Source organism: Nomascus leucogenys, chromosome 17, assembly GCF_006542625.1.
Source record: "Nomascus leucogenys isolate Asia chromosome 17, Asia_NLE_v1, whole genome shotgun sequence".
In the NCBI taxonomy this organism is placed as follows: domain Eukaryota; kingdom Metazoa; phylum Chordata; class Mammalia; order Primates; family Hylobatidae; genus Nomascus; species Nomascus leucogenys.
This window is the reverse complement of record NC_044397.1, coordinates 21,395,966-21,413,649: the sequence shown is the minus strand read 5'-3', so window position 1 is coordinate 21,413,649 and position 17,684 is coordinate 21,395,966. Positions and strand designations below refer to the sequence as shown.

The window sequence follows — 17,684 nt, the reverse complement described above, 5'->3', positions numbered from 1 at the left end:
GGTCTTGTTTGGAACTACTCCTCCTAGAAATTAGACTTTACTAGGTGATAATTTTGTATATCAAAGAGGATCATTTCCCCAGTAGGATTCAGGAAAGTGTATTTCTTGGTATCTGCAGGCATTTTCATGCTATGTACTAAAATATATAGCCATTCTTTTTATTTTAGTTTTACAAATATATGCTGAGTGCCTGCTGTCTGCATGGCGATATGCAAGGTGCTACAATGAGCGTACAAAGATGATTGATAGAGTTGGTACCGTTAGGATGCCCACAGTTCTATAGTGCTTGTTTGCACAGACCAGATTACGTGATAGAGAATATGTGAGCCGTTTAAGAGGCTCAGGGCCATTATGGACACTGAAAGATGAGGGTAGTCATATCTACATAGAGTGGTCAGGAATGGGAAACTTTACTCATGCTATTTGGCATAGGTAACATTTTAACAGGCAAATATTGCTTGCTCAGTGTTCCAGTCTGAGAAAATGTGCAGGAGGAACAGCATGGAATCAGTGTATATGGGAGACAGCATGTGTTGTACTTTGGAGCATTGAGGCTATATATGAGAGAACATGAGAGAAGAGTGGAAAGGCAGGGCTGGGTATGGTATGCTAGGGGAAAGCCTTTGGGCTTTATTGAATAGACCACTTGGGAGATACTGCCTTAGGTTTGGTGATGGGGAATGGATACACGATACTGAAGGAAGAGTCATGAGCATAGGCTTTCAAGAGAAAAAGAAAATAGAAAGGAGGTAACGATGGTATGGTAGGATATAAAGAAGGGAGACAGTATGTTTCAAGAATGTTTTCAATTCCACTTCAAATTTTTTCAAAGAGTTTTACTCTTATCTTTTCTTTTTATAAAGATAAGAGTAATCTGAATATTTCTGTAGACTCAGGGGAGAAAAGTCAGTGCTAGGGGAGAAGAACCTTAATATGCAAGTATTAGGTTGGTGCAAAAGTAGTTGCGGCTTTTCTCATTACTTTTAAATGTCATGTACCAACCTAATAGCAGAAGGGAAATATAAGGAACAAGGTCTTGTGAAAATACAAGGAAAGAGATATCAGAGATGTATCTTGATTTTAGCAGGAAGGTAAGAGACTTGTTTCTCAGGGATAGAAACAAAGGGTAAATTCTAAGACATAAAGAGTTTGTGTGAGTATGAAGAGCTACTCTTAAACAAATATGAGGTGAGATGTTCTACTTATGGGTGGGAGTAAGGGATGTCATTGCAGAGAATATGACAGGAAAATAGGGGTTTCTTTGCTGTTCGAAAATTTAAATTTATTATCCACATGGGACATTTATGTGTGTATGTGTGTATTTATATGTGTGTGTGTGTGTGTGTGTGTCCAGTATTACTGAGAGTAGAGGTACAGAAAATAGACAGTCACATAGAATCTGGAATGGAGAATTGACTGGATATCAATGATGAAAAGAAAAAATGAGACAAGATTCTATGAAAGCAGAGGAAATTGTTGAAATGTAGGCCTGGAGCTAATAAGGGGTCATGAAGTTACAAAGCCAGGCTTCCCTGGAAGAGTTAAAGGTCGGATTGCAAGACTTCAAGTGCAGTAATAATAAGGCAATCACTAAGTGACTTTTACTCTTTTTCACCTTCTGAAAAGTCTTACTATGTTTGCCTCTGTGCACTTTGTATATTTATAGTTTCTAAAAAAAAGACAAGATTGTATTTTTTGCAGTGTATTTCTTTCAAATAGTAGTGTGTTTATATCAATCTTTACATTTATATAGTATTCATTATTTTTAATGGCAAAATTCCATTTTATTTATTTTCATTTAATGACTTTATGGAAAAACTCATTGCATTGATGTTCTTATTAATTATTCTTTAGGTTGTTTTTGGGTGTTTTTTTTTCTATTTAAAACAATACTATTTGTCAATCAAGTTCTGAACCAGCTCTGAGAATAGTAAGACTAGTAAGATGTGGCCTTGATTTCAAGGAACAACTTAGCAGTTTATTACTATTTATTGAACAAATAAACTTTTTCTTCTGGCAGTGAAGGGCATTCCATAGTGATCAAGGTATTAGCTAGTATATTAGCAGGTGATTGTGGGTGATAATAGTTGTGGTGGTGATGATAAGGATGACAATTTTGAATAGTTAAGAGTTTCCAGAGCCTGAAAGTTGATCAGGTTTTTAATTTTTACAGTTAGTAGTAGCTAAGAAAATGATGTATTTTTAATATATCTTGACGTATTAATTGTGGTCTTAAAATAATTGCCTTATTTTATATATGTGGAATTATGATTTATAAAAAGGATGGGCAAACTTTAGCTTGTATTTCTTTTATTATGCTGGTAGCCCTCTGGGGGTAGTGTTTATAATTAAAATTTATAAAGAGATGGCTGAAGGTAATCTAAATTTATCCTTTTACTACAATTCCTGATCATATCAGTGGCCCTCTGAAGTGTGAAATAATCATGGGCATTTGGTTAATGAATTGTGCATTGTTGCTGTTCATTCATGGAATTTGCTCTTTTATCATATTTGATGCTTCACTTAACAACAAATTTTGCTTTCTCTGCATTTGATATGTTTTCACCAAATTATTCCTGATTGTATCCATTAATCTTTAGTCACATTTGACAAAAATAAATTACTGTGATCTTTTAAAGTTACCAGTAATAATTAGATTTTTCAGGACATCGAAGTTTTTGGGGGAACCACTAGATGTTCAAGGACTTGTACAAAAATGTTTGCATGAGCTTTTTGATAAAGTACCCTGGCCCAAATGCAGTTTTAGTAATGGATAAACAAAGACTATAGAGGAAAGACAAGAAGTCATGGAGTCTTCGTAATGAACATTTATTTGCATTCTTATCATCTGCATTTTCTTGGGAATCAATTTTCATTTGTTTCATTTGGGAATATTATTTTATAAACACAATATGCAGACTTCTCCTCACGTTCTCCTGCAGGTCTCTAGGATCAATAGAAATTGCTTCACTCTTTAACACCTCTATGTCCCGCTCTAGGACAGAAGCATGTCCCAAAAGTCCAGTTGTGGGCACTTTGCTCCCAAAGGAAGCTGGAAAAGGAGAATCTGATAAATATATTCACTCCCACAGATTCTTCAAGGTGTTCTCTTTAGCTTTTTATGTTCTTTTATGTAACTTTACCTGTATGTATCTGGGATTACCTAGTACATTTTTGGTTTAAAATCTGATGCATTTGCATTCTTGGTGGGCCTGTAGAAAATAAAATAAAATAAGATCTGATGTGTAAAATTTAACCTTTATGTCTTCAGTTCAAATTCCAGAGAAGACTGCCTCTTTCTGGAGGAAAATATTAATTGTAGTTCTCTTGTTTACAAATGCAGACTTTTATAAATGGTATTTGGCTAGAAATTCTTGAATTCCCACTCTAATTCCTAAGGCAGTATAGTGCAGTGATTAAGGACACGTATTATGGAATTAGAATGAACTTGGGTCATGTCTTGGCTTCATTGCTTACTACCTCTGTGACCTTCGACAAGTGGCTTAACCTTACAGAGAGCCTTAAGTTTCTCAGGCATAAATGGAGGATAACAATAACATTCTTCTCTATAAATAAACATTTGGGAAAGGAAGGAGGTGTGTGCATTGCAGGATAAATGCAGAAAAGGGAGACCCTTAGAGACAGTGCATTCTGAGAATTATGGTCTCCACCCCTCCACCATGAAGGTAGGAGAAAATTCTACTTCAGAAGCTAGAATTGCAGGAAGTGAAAGTTTGCTCTTTGCTGGACACAGCTAATTAGACTAGATTGCAAATTTCTCTTAAAATTAATCTGGAAATTTAACATAATTTTAATTAATGTAGTGCTTTCCTTTGGCCAGGGTCGGGGAATGGACTTAAGAAACTAAAACTTTAAGAAGAGAACTACACCTGTGAGATTTACTAGACTGATTTTGAAAAAGACTAGTGAAAAGGGAAGTAGAGACCTATCAGATACTAAAGCGTATTCTAAAACTACTGTAATTAAAGTAATCTGGTAAAGGAATAGAGAATCAGTCATGGAGTCTATAAATTAGTCTAACTTTAAATACATGAAGTTTAGAATATGGTAAAGGCAGCATTTCAAAACTGTCATCATTAGTTACTTAATAAATGATGTTGGAGTATCCACTCCCCCCAATTTATATATATGCGTGTGTGTGTGTGTGTGTGTGTGTGTGTGTGTGTGTCTGTGTATGTATGCATGCATATATATTCTGTTTTATCATACTCCATGTGAATCAAGGATGTAACATTAAAACATCATAAAACTATTAGAAGCAAGTATATGTAAATTTTTTTAAAAAATGGGGCAGGAAAGGTGTTTTTAAGTATGACACCAAAAAGCCATAAAGGAAAAGCCTGCTTTTGATTTTATAAAAATTAAAATGTATCCATGGCAAAAGATGTAAAAGCAAAAAGGTGAAATTTGGGAAATATTTACAAAATAGCAAACAGACAGGGTTTATCTCAGGTTTTTTTTTTTTCAAGTTTTGTTTTGTTTTGTTTTTGGAGACAGAGTCTCACTCTATTGCCCAGGCTGGAGTGCAGTGGCTCTGTCATAGCTCACTGCAGACTCAACCTCCTGGGTTCAAGAGACCCTACCACCTCAGCCTCCTGAGTAGCTGGATCTAAAAGTGTGCGCCACCAGGCCTGATAAGTTTTTAAATTTTTTGTAGAGATGAGGTCTTGCTACATTGCCAGGCTGGTCTAGAACTCCTGAAATCAAGTGGTTCTCCCCAAAGTGTTGGGATTACAGGCATGAGCCTCTGTACCTGGCCATTCTACACTTTTCTAAATCCTTTTGTTATGTTATATCTGTGATAAATAGTATATAGCTAGATTATATTTATTTATTTCTTTTTACACTTAATAGACTATGTCTTTTAATCAGTAAATGGAATCCATTTACATTTCTTTGATGCCATGTGCATCTGCTTTGTATTTTTTTAATCTTTCATGCTTTTTATTTTGCTTTTTTTCCCCCTTTTCTGCCCTTATTAGATCAGTTTTGTTTCATGCTGTTTTTCCATACCCTCAACTCTGTAAGTATAGTAATGACCATCCTTAAGTACCATCAGAGACTTTTTGTGGAACCAAAAGACTCCTGCCCTTGTTGATTTTGGGGACCTTGCAGACTAGCTGCTGAGACAAGTGGTGCCTTGGCTGTGGTGCTGGTGCCAAGGCTGTATCTGTCTTTCTGCTTCCTGGGCCCAGAGAGTGGTCAAGAGAAGCTTGTCAACCTCCTTGCACAAGAGGCAGAGACTTTCTTCAGTCCCGACAATCAAATGCTCCTCTGGCTTTTTTACCTTTCCTTGTAATGGATAATTATATTCCTCTTACCCTTTTGGAACTGAGATCTTGATTGCCTTTGCCCATTTTTAGACCTTGAACCTGGCAAGAGAGAAGCTTTTGGTCTAAACATTCTGCTCTGAGTTTCTGCTGCATTTCAAGTCCATTGAGTTTTAATCTTATTTTTGAGTCAATTATGTCCTTTAAAATATATGCATATATAATTTTCTGTGTTTAGAGAAAAAGAAGAGTTCAAAGCTGAGCTCACAACGTCATACTGGTCAGAATTTTATTTATGACAATATTTATAATGGCAAAAAATTGGAGTCTGGCTTAATAAATTGGATATTCAGTTATTGAAAAGAGATAGATGTATAAGTTTTTACAGGGAAAATGGCTAAGATGTGTTACAAATTTAAAAAAAGCAAGTTGTGAAGAATGAGTGCTAATTTTTATTCGTTTTTAAAGCAAGATGGTATCAGATTGTGTTCTTTAGTAAGCATAGAAAAGTTTCTGATAAAATATATAAGACAGTTTTAATAGTTAACATTGTTTATCTGTGGATTTTGTAACTAGGAAACCAGGAGGCCATTAGTATAGTTTTTTACATCATTTTCTTTTTTTGCCTTTCTATATTATTTGGATATTCTTCCTCTCTTTGAACATTGGGTATGTTTGATAATACCAAAGTAAAAATAAAAAGCAACAGCAGCAACTCCCTTATTCCTCAAAATTGTGTTATTGCAGTTGTTACAGCCTAGTACAGTTTTGTGACTCCATAATCATGTGTGTACTTAACAAACTAGAAAGTATGTTAATGATGTGTTCTAACAACATCATATCTCTATTAATCTGTTTTCTAATATAATTTATCTGTTTTCTAATATAAACATAGAAATAGATATTAAATAACCAATTCAATATCATATATTTATATAAAATGCTAACATTCACTTTTAGAAAATACCAGGCCAAAGCATAGTATCCTGATCGTGAGGATTAACAAGTCAGGATTACTTTGCAGCTTTACAAGAGGATGATATTTTAGAGGAATTGATCCTTCCCATAAAATGTTCAGCCTTCGGGTTAGTCCCTTTTCTTATTAATGGCAATGGCTGTCTGAAATCCAAAGTTAAGTGCCCAAAGCTTTTCTAAAGAAAGATAAACTCACCTTTAAAAAAAAAAAACTATATAATTTTTCCTTCGTGCAGCATGTGGCTTTAATACCTGTTCTTATGGTGCTAACATACAAAGCATCTTAAATTTTTTGATTTTTTGTGCTATTATCTTGGTGTCTCTGATACTTATTTCAGAGTGATTATTCTCACCTTTCTGTTTAGAAATATCTTAATAGTGACATTTCTTAAAATTTATTTTAATGATATAATTAAAGATACAAGGAGTTTAAATGAAAATATAATCTTGCAGTACTATCTGTAATAGTGAAACAATGAGATAATCCAAATGTTCAAAAATAAGAAATTGAATAAATTATAAAAATTAATAGAATACTATCCACATGTTAAAAATGAAATTATAGAAAAATATTTATTGACATGGGTAAATGTTTACAATAAACAGTGGTAAATGAAAAAAATCAAATATACCATATGATCCTATTTTTACAAAAATGTACATATGTGATTATATACATGCATAGAAAATGTGAACGTTTAAATACCCAAATGTCAACTGTGGTTATCTCTGAGTGGTGTGATTACAGGAGAGTTTTATTTTGTTCTCTTTGCTTCTCTGCATTTATTATATTGAGCATGTTTTCATGCATAATAAGATAATCAGTAAAAGGTATTAAAATATACTTCTGTTCTATTTCGTGTTGTGAAAGTTAAATGTCGTACCATTTTTCCTCTTAGATTGTAATTATCCTTCTATATTCATCCAACTGTTTTGATCCATGAATTGGTTTAGTTGGAAGTAATTAGACATTCTCACTCAGGTCAGAAAAGACAAAGCTGTAAAGAGCTGTGTTAGTTCATACCCCTTGCCCCACCTCGAAGATACAATTTCAGCTTGCTAACAGATGAGATGGTAAATGGAATATAGATTTCAAGTTGACTTTATTCTTCTACTCTAACTAATCTTATTATTCTGCCTAAGATTTCAGGTAATTTTACTCCAAATATTAATATTTTATAACTGTCGCAAAATTCCCCAGACTACCTACTAAAAGTAATCAATAATAAAAACAAAGCCTTAAATAATAATACTACCACTCCCACTAAATGTTCTGTTTCATCTTAATAGAGATAGAGCTTATTGCCTTCCATAAAAAGTAGCTGCTAACAAGAAAAAAGAAAAAGAAAAAAAACTTATTATAAAATCTTGAACTAATTTAGTGAATTACCTTCAATACATAGAGAGGCCAGCCCTTCCCTGCCTGTAATGTAAGGAGGTCACTCTTCCTACTCTGAAGGAAGATCTCTCCCCAGCCTCCTCAAATCCATAGTAAGGAGTAGTTGCTTGAATCCTGGGTGCATTATTTTTTATGCCCTTCAGACTTAATTATTTTACCTAAGAACACAAAATCCTAGCATTGAATATCACTTAATACTATTTACTCTCTGAGAAGATAAAACACCTCCCTCTTTTCACTTCCTTGCCTTTACTTAACATACCAGAAAACTGAACTCTTAATTTGATTTCAGTAATTTTTGAGGTGAGGAAACAATTTGGATTTTTGAGAATTGAAACAGAAAGGGACAGATTAGATAACAGAACCACAGAAGAACCTCAAAAGGCTTTTAAAAATGTTATTGTCTTCATTGCAGTTGGTTGGTTAATTAGTTAAGAAATAGTTGAGTTGCAGCTATGACTTCTAATAATGTCTTGATTTTATTTTCCTCCTTTCTACTTTTCATTCAACAAAAATGAGAGATTTAAAACATTTAGCATATAATAGCAGTTGAAAATTAAATAAAATTTTTAGAGTTTTTTTGTGGTTTGGAAAACTTTCAGTAATACTTTTATGTTATGTGGCATTTTAATATATCAATTTAGCTATAACTTTGGAAACTAAAATTTTAAGTTTTTTGCTCTGGAAGGAGCAGTATCCTTTCTTTCCAGAAATTCTGGTGGGTAACTTGATGATTTGACACTAGAAATAATGGGACAAGAAAAAAGCCTGGTTTGACAGAGAGGCCCATTTTAACTTTTGTTGGTATTCACTAGGGTTTCTCACATAAGTACATGTGATAACTTTTAAAATGTCCAATACTGGAAAAAGCAGTTTTGAGAGCTTTAAAGTGTTAGCTCTCACTTAAATATCCTGAAATATCCTCCTGAGAGGGCTTGCTAATTCCTAGAGTAGTTCCCTGCCTCACACTCTGTCAATTTGGGAAATTAAAAAAAAAAAATCCATCCTGACAACACAGCCCATAAAATTTTCTCTTTATATCACTCTTCAATACCATCTCTGCCTTGTGAGGCCGGATTCTTCATTGCCCCAACTCCTGTTATATGACACTGGTCCTCCAAAAGGTCTCCTGCCTCCAGTCCTACCTCTGCCTCTCATTCCTGCAGTCAGAGAAATCTTTTCTGAACCTTAATCTGATTTCTCAGCTGAAAACATCTTGATAGTTCTCCTGACAGTCAGCATAATAGTATTTCTCAAAACAGTATCTGAGAACTTCTAGAAAAAATTTAAATGTTACTCCTTTTTTATAATAATAAATTAACAAGCACACCCTGGTTTCCCAGAATGGATACCTTGTAACTGTGTAAAATACCAAAAATACTAATATTAGTGCTTGCCTGTGCATGCTACATCTTTTTGTTTTTTTCCCTTGAGACGGATTCTCACTGTATCACCTAGGCTGGAGTGCAATGGCATGATCTTGGCTCACTGCAACCTCCACCTCCCGGGTTCAAGTGATTCTCCTGCCTCAGCCTCCCGAGTAGCTGGGATTACAGGCATGCACCACCGTGCCTGACTAATTTTTGTATTTTTTTTTTTAAGTAGAGATGGGGTTTTGCCAGGTTGACCAGCCTGGTCTTGAACTCCTGACCTCAAGTGATCCTCCCACCCCTCCCAAAGTGCTGGGATTACAGTCATGAGCCACCGTGCCCAGCCACTTTTTGTTTTTCTTTTCTTTTCTTTTTTTTTTTTTTTTTGAGATAGGGTCTCATTATGTCATTCAGGCTGAAGTGCAGCAGTGCAATCTTGGCTCACTGCAACTTCCGTCTTTTGGGCTCAAGCGATTCTCCCACCTCAGCCTCCCAAGTAGCTGAGAATACAGGCACATGCCACTATGCCCGGCTAATTTTTGTATTTTTTGGTTGATACAGGGTTTTGTCATGATGTCTAGGCTGGTCTTGAACTCCTGGGATCAAGTGATCATCCTCCCGCCTTGGCCTCCAAAGTGCTAGGATTAAAGATGTGAGCCACTCGCATCTGGCCACATCTTGCTTTTTTCTGATGAAACATTTGTTTCTTAAGCTGATCCAGGACACATAGCTCTGTTCTCAGAGGCATTTTCCTTTTGAGGAGATCTGGATATTACTTACTTGTGAGAAACAGTGGTTAACAGGACAAGATCCAAATACCCGAATGTGTAAGAAGAGCCCTCTGAGATCTGCCTTGCCCATTCTTTGTACCTGTACTCCAGCCCCTGAGTAACAAGCAGCCCCTGGATAAGCTAGGCCACATCAAGCGTTTGCCTTGTCTTTCTTAAGCTGGGTTTTGTCAATGATCTTTCCCTTTCTTCACTCCACCTGCCCTGAACACATACTTCTCTGTAGACTCTTCTTTCCTGACGACTCCATCCCCAAGTACAAGGAAAACTCCCATCTCTCCCATCTTGGCTATAGTTAATCTTCACACAGGGAATTGTGTCACTACAAAACTATCCCCAAAATTTGGTGGTATAAAACAACAATTATCATCAGCCAGTTTCAGTGGGTCAGGAATCTGGGTGAGCCTTAGCTGGGTACTGTGGCTCTGCATCTCTCATAGTGGACAGTGCTTTCTAATAACTCGCATGGTTGTTGGACTGAGGTCTCTGTTCCTCACCACTTGTTGACCAGGAGCCTCCCTTTGTTCCTGAACTCACAACATGACAGCTTGCTTCACCAGAGCAAGCAAGCAGGAGGGCAATAGAGAATACTGGAAAGAGAGAGAGCACTTCCCAGTCTTTAATGACCTAATCACAGTAGTGCCATGTCACCTGCTCATTAGAAGAAAGGTGCTAGTCTAGCCCACACTCCAGGGCAGGGGGTGACATACTAGGCAGTTGGGAATTACTGGAGACTGTCTAAGTAGTCTGTCTACCATAGCCTGTAGGATACCTTAGGGTAGCTATCCCTAGGAATAGGCCCAGGTGAGCAAGCTGTGGGCTGTGGGGGAGGTTCCTTGTCCTCTCTCAACCTTGTTTCCCTGCCTGTCATGGTGTGGGCATCTTGATGCCATGACAGTGATTCCAGGGTTTAAAGAGAGGTATATTTTAAATAATCTGGCTCTTAAATATCATTTGAAAGTCAACTCCCTCGTCTGATCTTCAGCTGAAGAAAAAATGGTCTATTTTAGTGCTAGAAGAAGAACTCTGTGTTGGACTTACTAAGAAAAGGTGATATAGCTCACTGAGATAGTGCATTCTTAAGAGATTTGCAAATTTAATTTTTCTGGGTTTATATCCTGAATTTACCTTGTAACCTGGAGTATGATGAGAGTCTTCTGGATTTTCAAACTTGGCCTCTATTAAACTGCTGCACTTTGTGTACTTGCTTTTCTTTGAGCAGGGAGATACCTGACAGCCTAGTCCATGCCTAATTCACTTCTAATATCAGGATTTTGGCTCTCAATATTCTTAAAAATATGTACCAATATTTTTCTGTGTTCTTAGTATATTCAGTACTAAATTTGCTAGGCATTGCTAGGGTTTTAATAGCTGAGAATTTTACAGGTCTTTCTCTGGCATATATACTTGAAAGGAGTGACCTGGGGCTGTGATACCTGTAACTTTTGTGTTATTTTTCTAGGTAGTTAAAGCATTAACAGTTTTTGCCCTTGAATCAAAGTTCTCTACTTTTCTCTCCACAGCTTCTAAATATTTTGTCCTTTTGAGTCAAGGGAATTGCCCTGATTTTATGATGACATTTGGGTACGATATTTAAACTGTTAAAAGTTATAAAAACGACCCTTTGGTATTAAATGTAATAAGTGGCTTTGAATTGAATACATGCACAGGTTCTCCTAAATGAACTTTGTGAGTCCAAACTGCTCTAGTTATGTATTCTCATTGTAATTGGATTCTATGACATTCTTTCATCCTCCAAGAGTCTTCCAGGCCATGAAAATTCCTCATGGCTTGGTGTCGATGTATATTTTGGGTCTTTTGGGGTATTGGCTTTCATCTCTCAACTCCTGTGTGACACCTGTAGTACTGATGGTCATCCCCAGTCCTGAAGAGGCAGGGTGTCTCTGCAGCAAAACAAAACTAGTTACCCCTAGGAGATCTATAACAGCCCTCAAGTAAAGAGGGCATGGGCAACTTCTAGAACTAACCTATCTTTGCTCAGCCTTTCCTTATCAAGAATGTGTTCTTCTTCTTTTTTTTTTTTTTTTTTTTCCTGAGATGGAGTCTCACCCTGTCACCCACGCTGGAGTGCAGTGGCACGATCTTGGCTCACTGCAACCTCTGCCTCCTGGGTTCAAGCGATTCTCCTGCCTCAGCCTCCCGAGTAGCTGGGATTACAGGTGCATGCCACCATGCCCAGCTAAGTTTTTGTATTTTTAGTAGAGACAGGGTTTCACCATGTTGGCAAGGTTGGTCTTGGACTCCTGACCTCAAGTGATCTGCCTGCCTCCGCCTCTCTAAGTGCTGGGATTACAGGCATAAGCCACTACGCCTGGCAAGAATATATTCTTTACTCATGGTTACTCTGCACAGTGTTCATTTTTACTGGCTTGTATTTCTTTGTAATTCTAAAATATTTTCATGTTCAAAGGTTTTAAATTAGACTATAAACACCTCAATATCAGAACTTATTCTCTCTCTTTCTTTCTTTCCCTTCCTCTTTCTCTTTCTTTCTTTCTTTCTTTTTCTTTCTTTCCTTTCTTTGCTATCTTTCCCCATTGTATATCCACCATAATACCACTTCAGACGCATTTCTCAACAGAAGTCAACACACAGAAGGAAGTCTAGTCTAGATTTATTCATGATGCATGCATTAGAGTACATCAGAGATGAGGGGCTGCATCAGGTCTGTACTGTTGTGAGAGATGAACGAGAGTTCTAGAAGGCTTTGCAACAACATTCAGTTAACTCTACGTGGGCAGAGTTGGGTGCTAGTCTGTCCTTTGACCTTCTAAGTGCACCAGAGTATGTTACTGCCATGAAATTGCACTGTAATATTTTCTAGTTGTGATTCATTCACAGCTTAATATGCTTCTAGTTCTGGCTTGACTTTTCCCTCAGGAAGAGCCTAAAATCTCTTCATTATAATATAGACAGTGTACTGCACTTTGAATACAAATTTATCCATGTTCAGAGTAATTTTTCTTGTCATTGTCTCTACCCTGGAGAAGTGCCTTTAATGAATTACATACAAATTGTGTAATTTAAGAAGTTAATTTGGTTTTCTGGTTACACAGGACTAAAAACAGCCCTTGTAGAAAGAGACGATTTCTCATCAGGGACCAGCAGCAGAAGCACTAAATTGATCCATGGTGGTGTGAGATATCTGCAGAAGGCCATCATGAAGTTGGATATTGAGCAGGTAATTGTGTATGCTGGTTGTTAAACAAAAATTGCAACTATGCTTTTTTCTACCCAATTAAATCAGGTTTTTTTTTTTTTCTTTAATGGCTTTTAGCATTTCCTGTTGGAAATACCTATTTAGTGTATTCTACTGGAATATCTTTCAGGAGAGGTGTGTCAGTTCTTTCCTGTAGCATTATGTTTATGGGTAATCAGGGGCTTTTTCTTCACAAGCATGTTGAAGTAGCAGATTTACAAAATCACTTTTGGATGTGTTGCCTTTTAACAATTGTGATTGGGTTTTTGCCCATGGCTACCAAATTGCTACTTTGCAAGCACTTTCAGGGGAGCTATGTTGTAATGCAGGGGGAGTGCGAAATTGATCCTCTTAACTATAACTGCAGTGATAGGCTTATATTGTCACTGACATATTCTGAAGGAAAAGATGATCTGAGTCATGCTTTTCTTATGTCACACTTTATTGTGTCCAGCCTGCCACCATTTGGAAACTGCCAAGGCAGTGTGGAAGATGACATTTCCCAGAGGGGTAAAAAAAATCAGCTGAACTTCCTATCTCTTTTTGTACATGAAGAACACAGTGGCACTGGCTTGACATTGTCAAGTTTTGAATCTGTCTCTTTTTTTTTCTTGACAAGTCAGTTTTGAATCTGTCCCCTTTTCTTATATTTCTCTTCAGCATCGTGATGGATGCAAAGAAAACAGCATAGGATTTAGAATCAGCTAACTTGTGATGTGTTCAGGCTTATTTACTCAAAATCTATGAGTCTGTTATCTTATTTGTAAAATTAGTGTTATAATAGCAATGCTGGCTTTTTAGAGAGGCATAATGAGGACTACAGCAGTTAAGACAAAAGCCTTTTTATAATCTGTAAAATACTGTGCAACTGTTAAGAAGCATCATTGCTTGGTTTCGTGAAGGCAAGATGCAAACTTTTAGCATGAATTTGAACAATCTGTTATCTCCTACAAAGAAAAAATATTATGGGGAACTGGGAAAGGGAGACAGTCCAGAGGATGCAAGATAAATGGCTACAATAATCTTGTAACTCAAGTCAGGAAAATATCTTACACCTGGGAACTCTGACAGCATGTTTTTCTCCTATGCAAATACAGTTAAGGTTTCTAAAAAATCTTTGAGGTTGACAGCATGATGTATTATTAGAAATTTGATTAGGAGGGAGCTATCCTCACTCAGAGGTAGAAGGTTTCTGTGTATCAATCAGTTGGCAGGGTGTCTATTTGCCATTTGAAAATATTATGATCTGTTACTGCCAAACTAATTTTCTCTGTTTTGCCTTTCAGTATAGGATGGTAAAAGAAGCCCTTCATGAGCGTGCCAACCTGCTAGAAATTGCTCCCCATTTATCAGCTCCATTGCCTATAATGCTTCCAGTTTACAAGTAAGCCTTTTGATATCACCTGTATGCATTTGCTTCTCTGCGGTCAATAGAACAACAGTTTTAATGGAAATAATCCCCCAATGCATATTTCATAATGTGGTTTTAATTGGTCCTAATCTTTAATCCTTTTCAAATATTTTCCTTTGTTGTATTTAAAAGTATGGCTTTTCTTAAATTACTCTCTACTGGCCTATCTCTAGATTTTAAAGGCAAAGGAGGTCGTATTCTGTATTTGTAATTAGTAGTTTCTTACTCCAGTTTCTGAGAGTATATAGATGAGCAACTGCGTTTGCATTAAGGAACATAAGAGGATCATGTGCAGACTGTAAATAGCTGAGCTAAAGTATCCTGTTGTAAAATGTAAACATACCATGTACCACTTGAAACCCAAGCCATTTTGAGTCATGTTATGTGTCTGAGTTAACCAAGGCTGAAATTTGGTTAGGAAGTGTCAGATTATAAATTATAAAACTTAATTTTCCTAATGTTGTTAGAGCTATCCATGAAGTTGCCTTACGCTGGAATTCAGGTAGTATGAACAAATAGATTATGTAACTCTTTTAGCTACATTAATGTTGTAGGGGGCTGGAAACAGATTTTTTATAATTTTGTTCATCCTTCATCATAGATCGCTTAGGACTTCCTGAACTGGTGATTCTTAATCCTGGGTGCACATTGTCATCATCCAGGTCCCCACCCTAGTCTAGTTAAATCAGTTTCTGGATGTATGAGGCTTAGGCATCAGTATTTATTTTTAATGTTCTCCAGAGAATTCTAATATTCAGCCAGGTTGAGAACAACTGCCTCAGAGAAGATTCATTTAAAACCTCATTGATTTATTTTACTTATAGACTTCAGCTAGGTTGGTGTCAAAAACAGTTGCATAAGTCTGTTTCTTTTGCAGTCCACTTCTAGGTATGCTTTGTTTTTCTTAAATGAAAAGTGTCTTGTAGTGTAAGGTAATATTCTATAATGCTATACTCTGTTTCTAAAGAACTTTCCCCCCTATTTATGCTGTAGGTGGTGGCAGTTACCTTACTACTGGGTAGGAATCAAGCTGTATGATTTGGTTGCAGGAAGCAATTGCCTGAAAAGCAGTTATGTCCTCAGCAAATCAAGAGCCCTTGAACATTTCCCAATGCTCCAGAAGGACAAACTGGTAGGAGCAATTGTCTACTATGACGGTATGTGATATATTTTTTTTTCTCACAAGATGCTTTTCTCTCACTCATGACCCCTATAGTGTATTCTTAAGGAGATAGTTTTGCATCTTTAAATACTAATCTTACACAACACACAAACGCACGTGCATGCACATATTCATCATTTTCTCTAACAGTGGCTGAAAAACTAACCATAACATTTTACCTTTAATACTGTTTATTTTACGTATTTGTTTTCTTCTTTGATTTCTACTTTGTGTCTCATGGTTGGTTTGGTCCATTTCTCATCATTATGAATTTGTTCCCCGCCCTCATGCCATGTAATTTGTTATGTGTTTGCTAGTGAATATTTGCCTTATGAATATATTATAATGTTGAAAGCAGCTGAGGATATGTTAGGTTTTCTAAATGAAACCTCCATTTTCAAGGGTTATAAACCTAGGGGGAAACATGCCCTGTGGGCTGAAATTGACATGTTTGTATTTTGCACAGGACACAATTCTTGAATGTATAATTTATATGATGAAGGTAGATGACCATTGCATCTGTTAAACTGCTCTGAGTTTTTATTGCTTATTTTATTGTTGTTAGATGTTTTCTAATAGTGACATTACCTAGTGGCCATTTGCCATGTGTTCAATGTTCATTCTTTTTTTTTTTTTTGCATGTGTGCAATATAATTTTGTACACTTTTATTTGAAGGAACACTTAATATATCTCCAGATGGACCACAAAACAATATAAAACAAAACAGGCAAAGCGATTTGTAAAATTTTACTGGTATTTTTAAAGAGTGTGTGAGATTGGAATATAGTCCAAGGGTGTCCATTTATAAGGAAATAGCTGAACACAGATAATTATACATGTTCAAAAAGTCCTAAAAATTTTGTGATGCAGAGGACAGCTTAGATTTGATACCTCAGTGAGCCCCCCACCCCCATTGTATTATCTTTTCTATTTAGTATTAGATATCTAAACTCTTAGCAAGAAGAATTTGTTGTTGTTGTTTTATTTTTTTCAGGATACTTTGATATTTATACTGAATACTTTGGATGTCCCAAAGGCTATCCCTGTGTTTTTTTCTTCTTTCCAGTGTTACATTTCTGAACCAATTAAGCTGTCAGGCTTTCATATATAAATGCAAAAAGTATATGTACAGAGAGGGAAAAGGGGACCAAACTCAAGAAAATGTCCTAGGATCAACAATACTGGAAAAATGTTAAGGGTCTTAGGCAAACATTAAAAGCTAGAAAATTCACAGTTTGCAGTGCTTCCCAGCATCTGAACACCACAGGGGGGCCACTTAACTATTTTTTGGTGCCCTTGATTGAGTCTACATGTTAAAGGACAACTTTAACTGTGAATTTGCTTTCTCTGCATCAGACCCTTAATGTTAATCCATTGTAGTTTATTGGGTGATTATAGTAAAGAGGTTTTTGGTCCAGGAGGAGTATGAAGGCATTCTGTAAATAGCATCCTCCCCATCCTGACATGGAAATGTTTGTGGCCTTTCCCTCTTATTACTAATCCCTCCTGCACAAACCCTCTCACATACTTACTCATTTTCTATACTTCATGATCTATTGGGCACTAACCAATTTTATTTGTAAGCTTGTCAATATCTGAATCTTTTAAAAATAAGTATTAGTGGGCTGGGCATGTTGGCTCACGCCTGTAATCCTAGCACTTTAAGAGGCCAAGGCAGCCAGATCACTTGACCCCAGTTCGAGACCAACATGGCGAATCCTCATCTCTACTAAAAATACAAAAAAAATTAGCCAGGTGTGGTGGCATGCACTTGTATTCCCAGCTACTTGGGGGGCTGAGGTGGCCGCAGTGAACTGATATCCCGCCATTACACTCCAGCCTGGGCGACAGCATGAGACCCTATTTCAAAAAAAAAAAAAAAAAAAAAAAAGAAGAAGAAAAGAAATATTAGCAAATGTCATGTCTGAATTTGTGACATCCTGTTTTACATTGGTTTGGTATTGTTGTGAATTATGGATTCTTATTTGGTATTGTTGTGAATTATAGATTCTTATTGATTCTACATGGAGAAGCCAAGGGAAACCTTTGTTACACAAGGCAGAAGAA

At 36.4% G+C, this 17,684-nt stretch overlaps 1 protein-coding gene across 4 annotated transcripts in view; it reads left to right on the top strand.

The window, feature by feature from the left end:
- GPD2 (glycerol-3-phosphate dehydrogenase 2) overlaps positions 1 to 17,684 on the top strand; it is a 147,912-nt gene that overhangs the window by 61,724 nt on the left and 68,504 nt on the right. For all 4 annotated transcript variants that reach the window (XM_030795707.1, XM_030795709.1, XM_030795706.1 and 1 more), the window contains 3 exons: positions 12,901 to 13,025; positions 14,330 to 14,427; positions 15,448 to 15,611. In XM_030795707.1, coding sequence (XP_030651567.1) covers positions 12,901 to 13,025; positions 14,330 to 14,427; positions 15,448 to 15,611 — 387 coding nt within the window. The remainder of the gene's footprint in view (positions 1 to 12,900; positions 13,026 to 14,329; positions 14,428 to 15,447; positions 15,612 to 17,684) is intronic.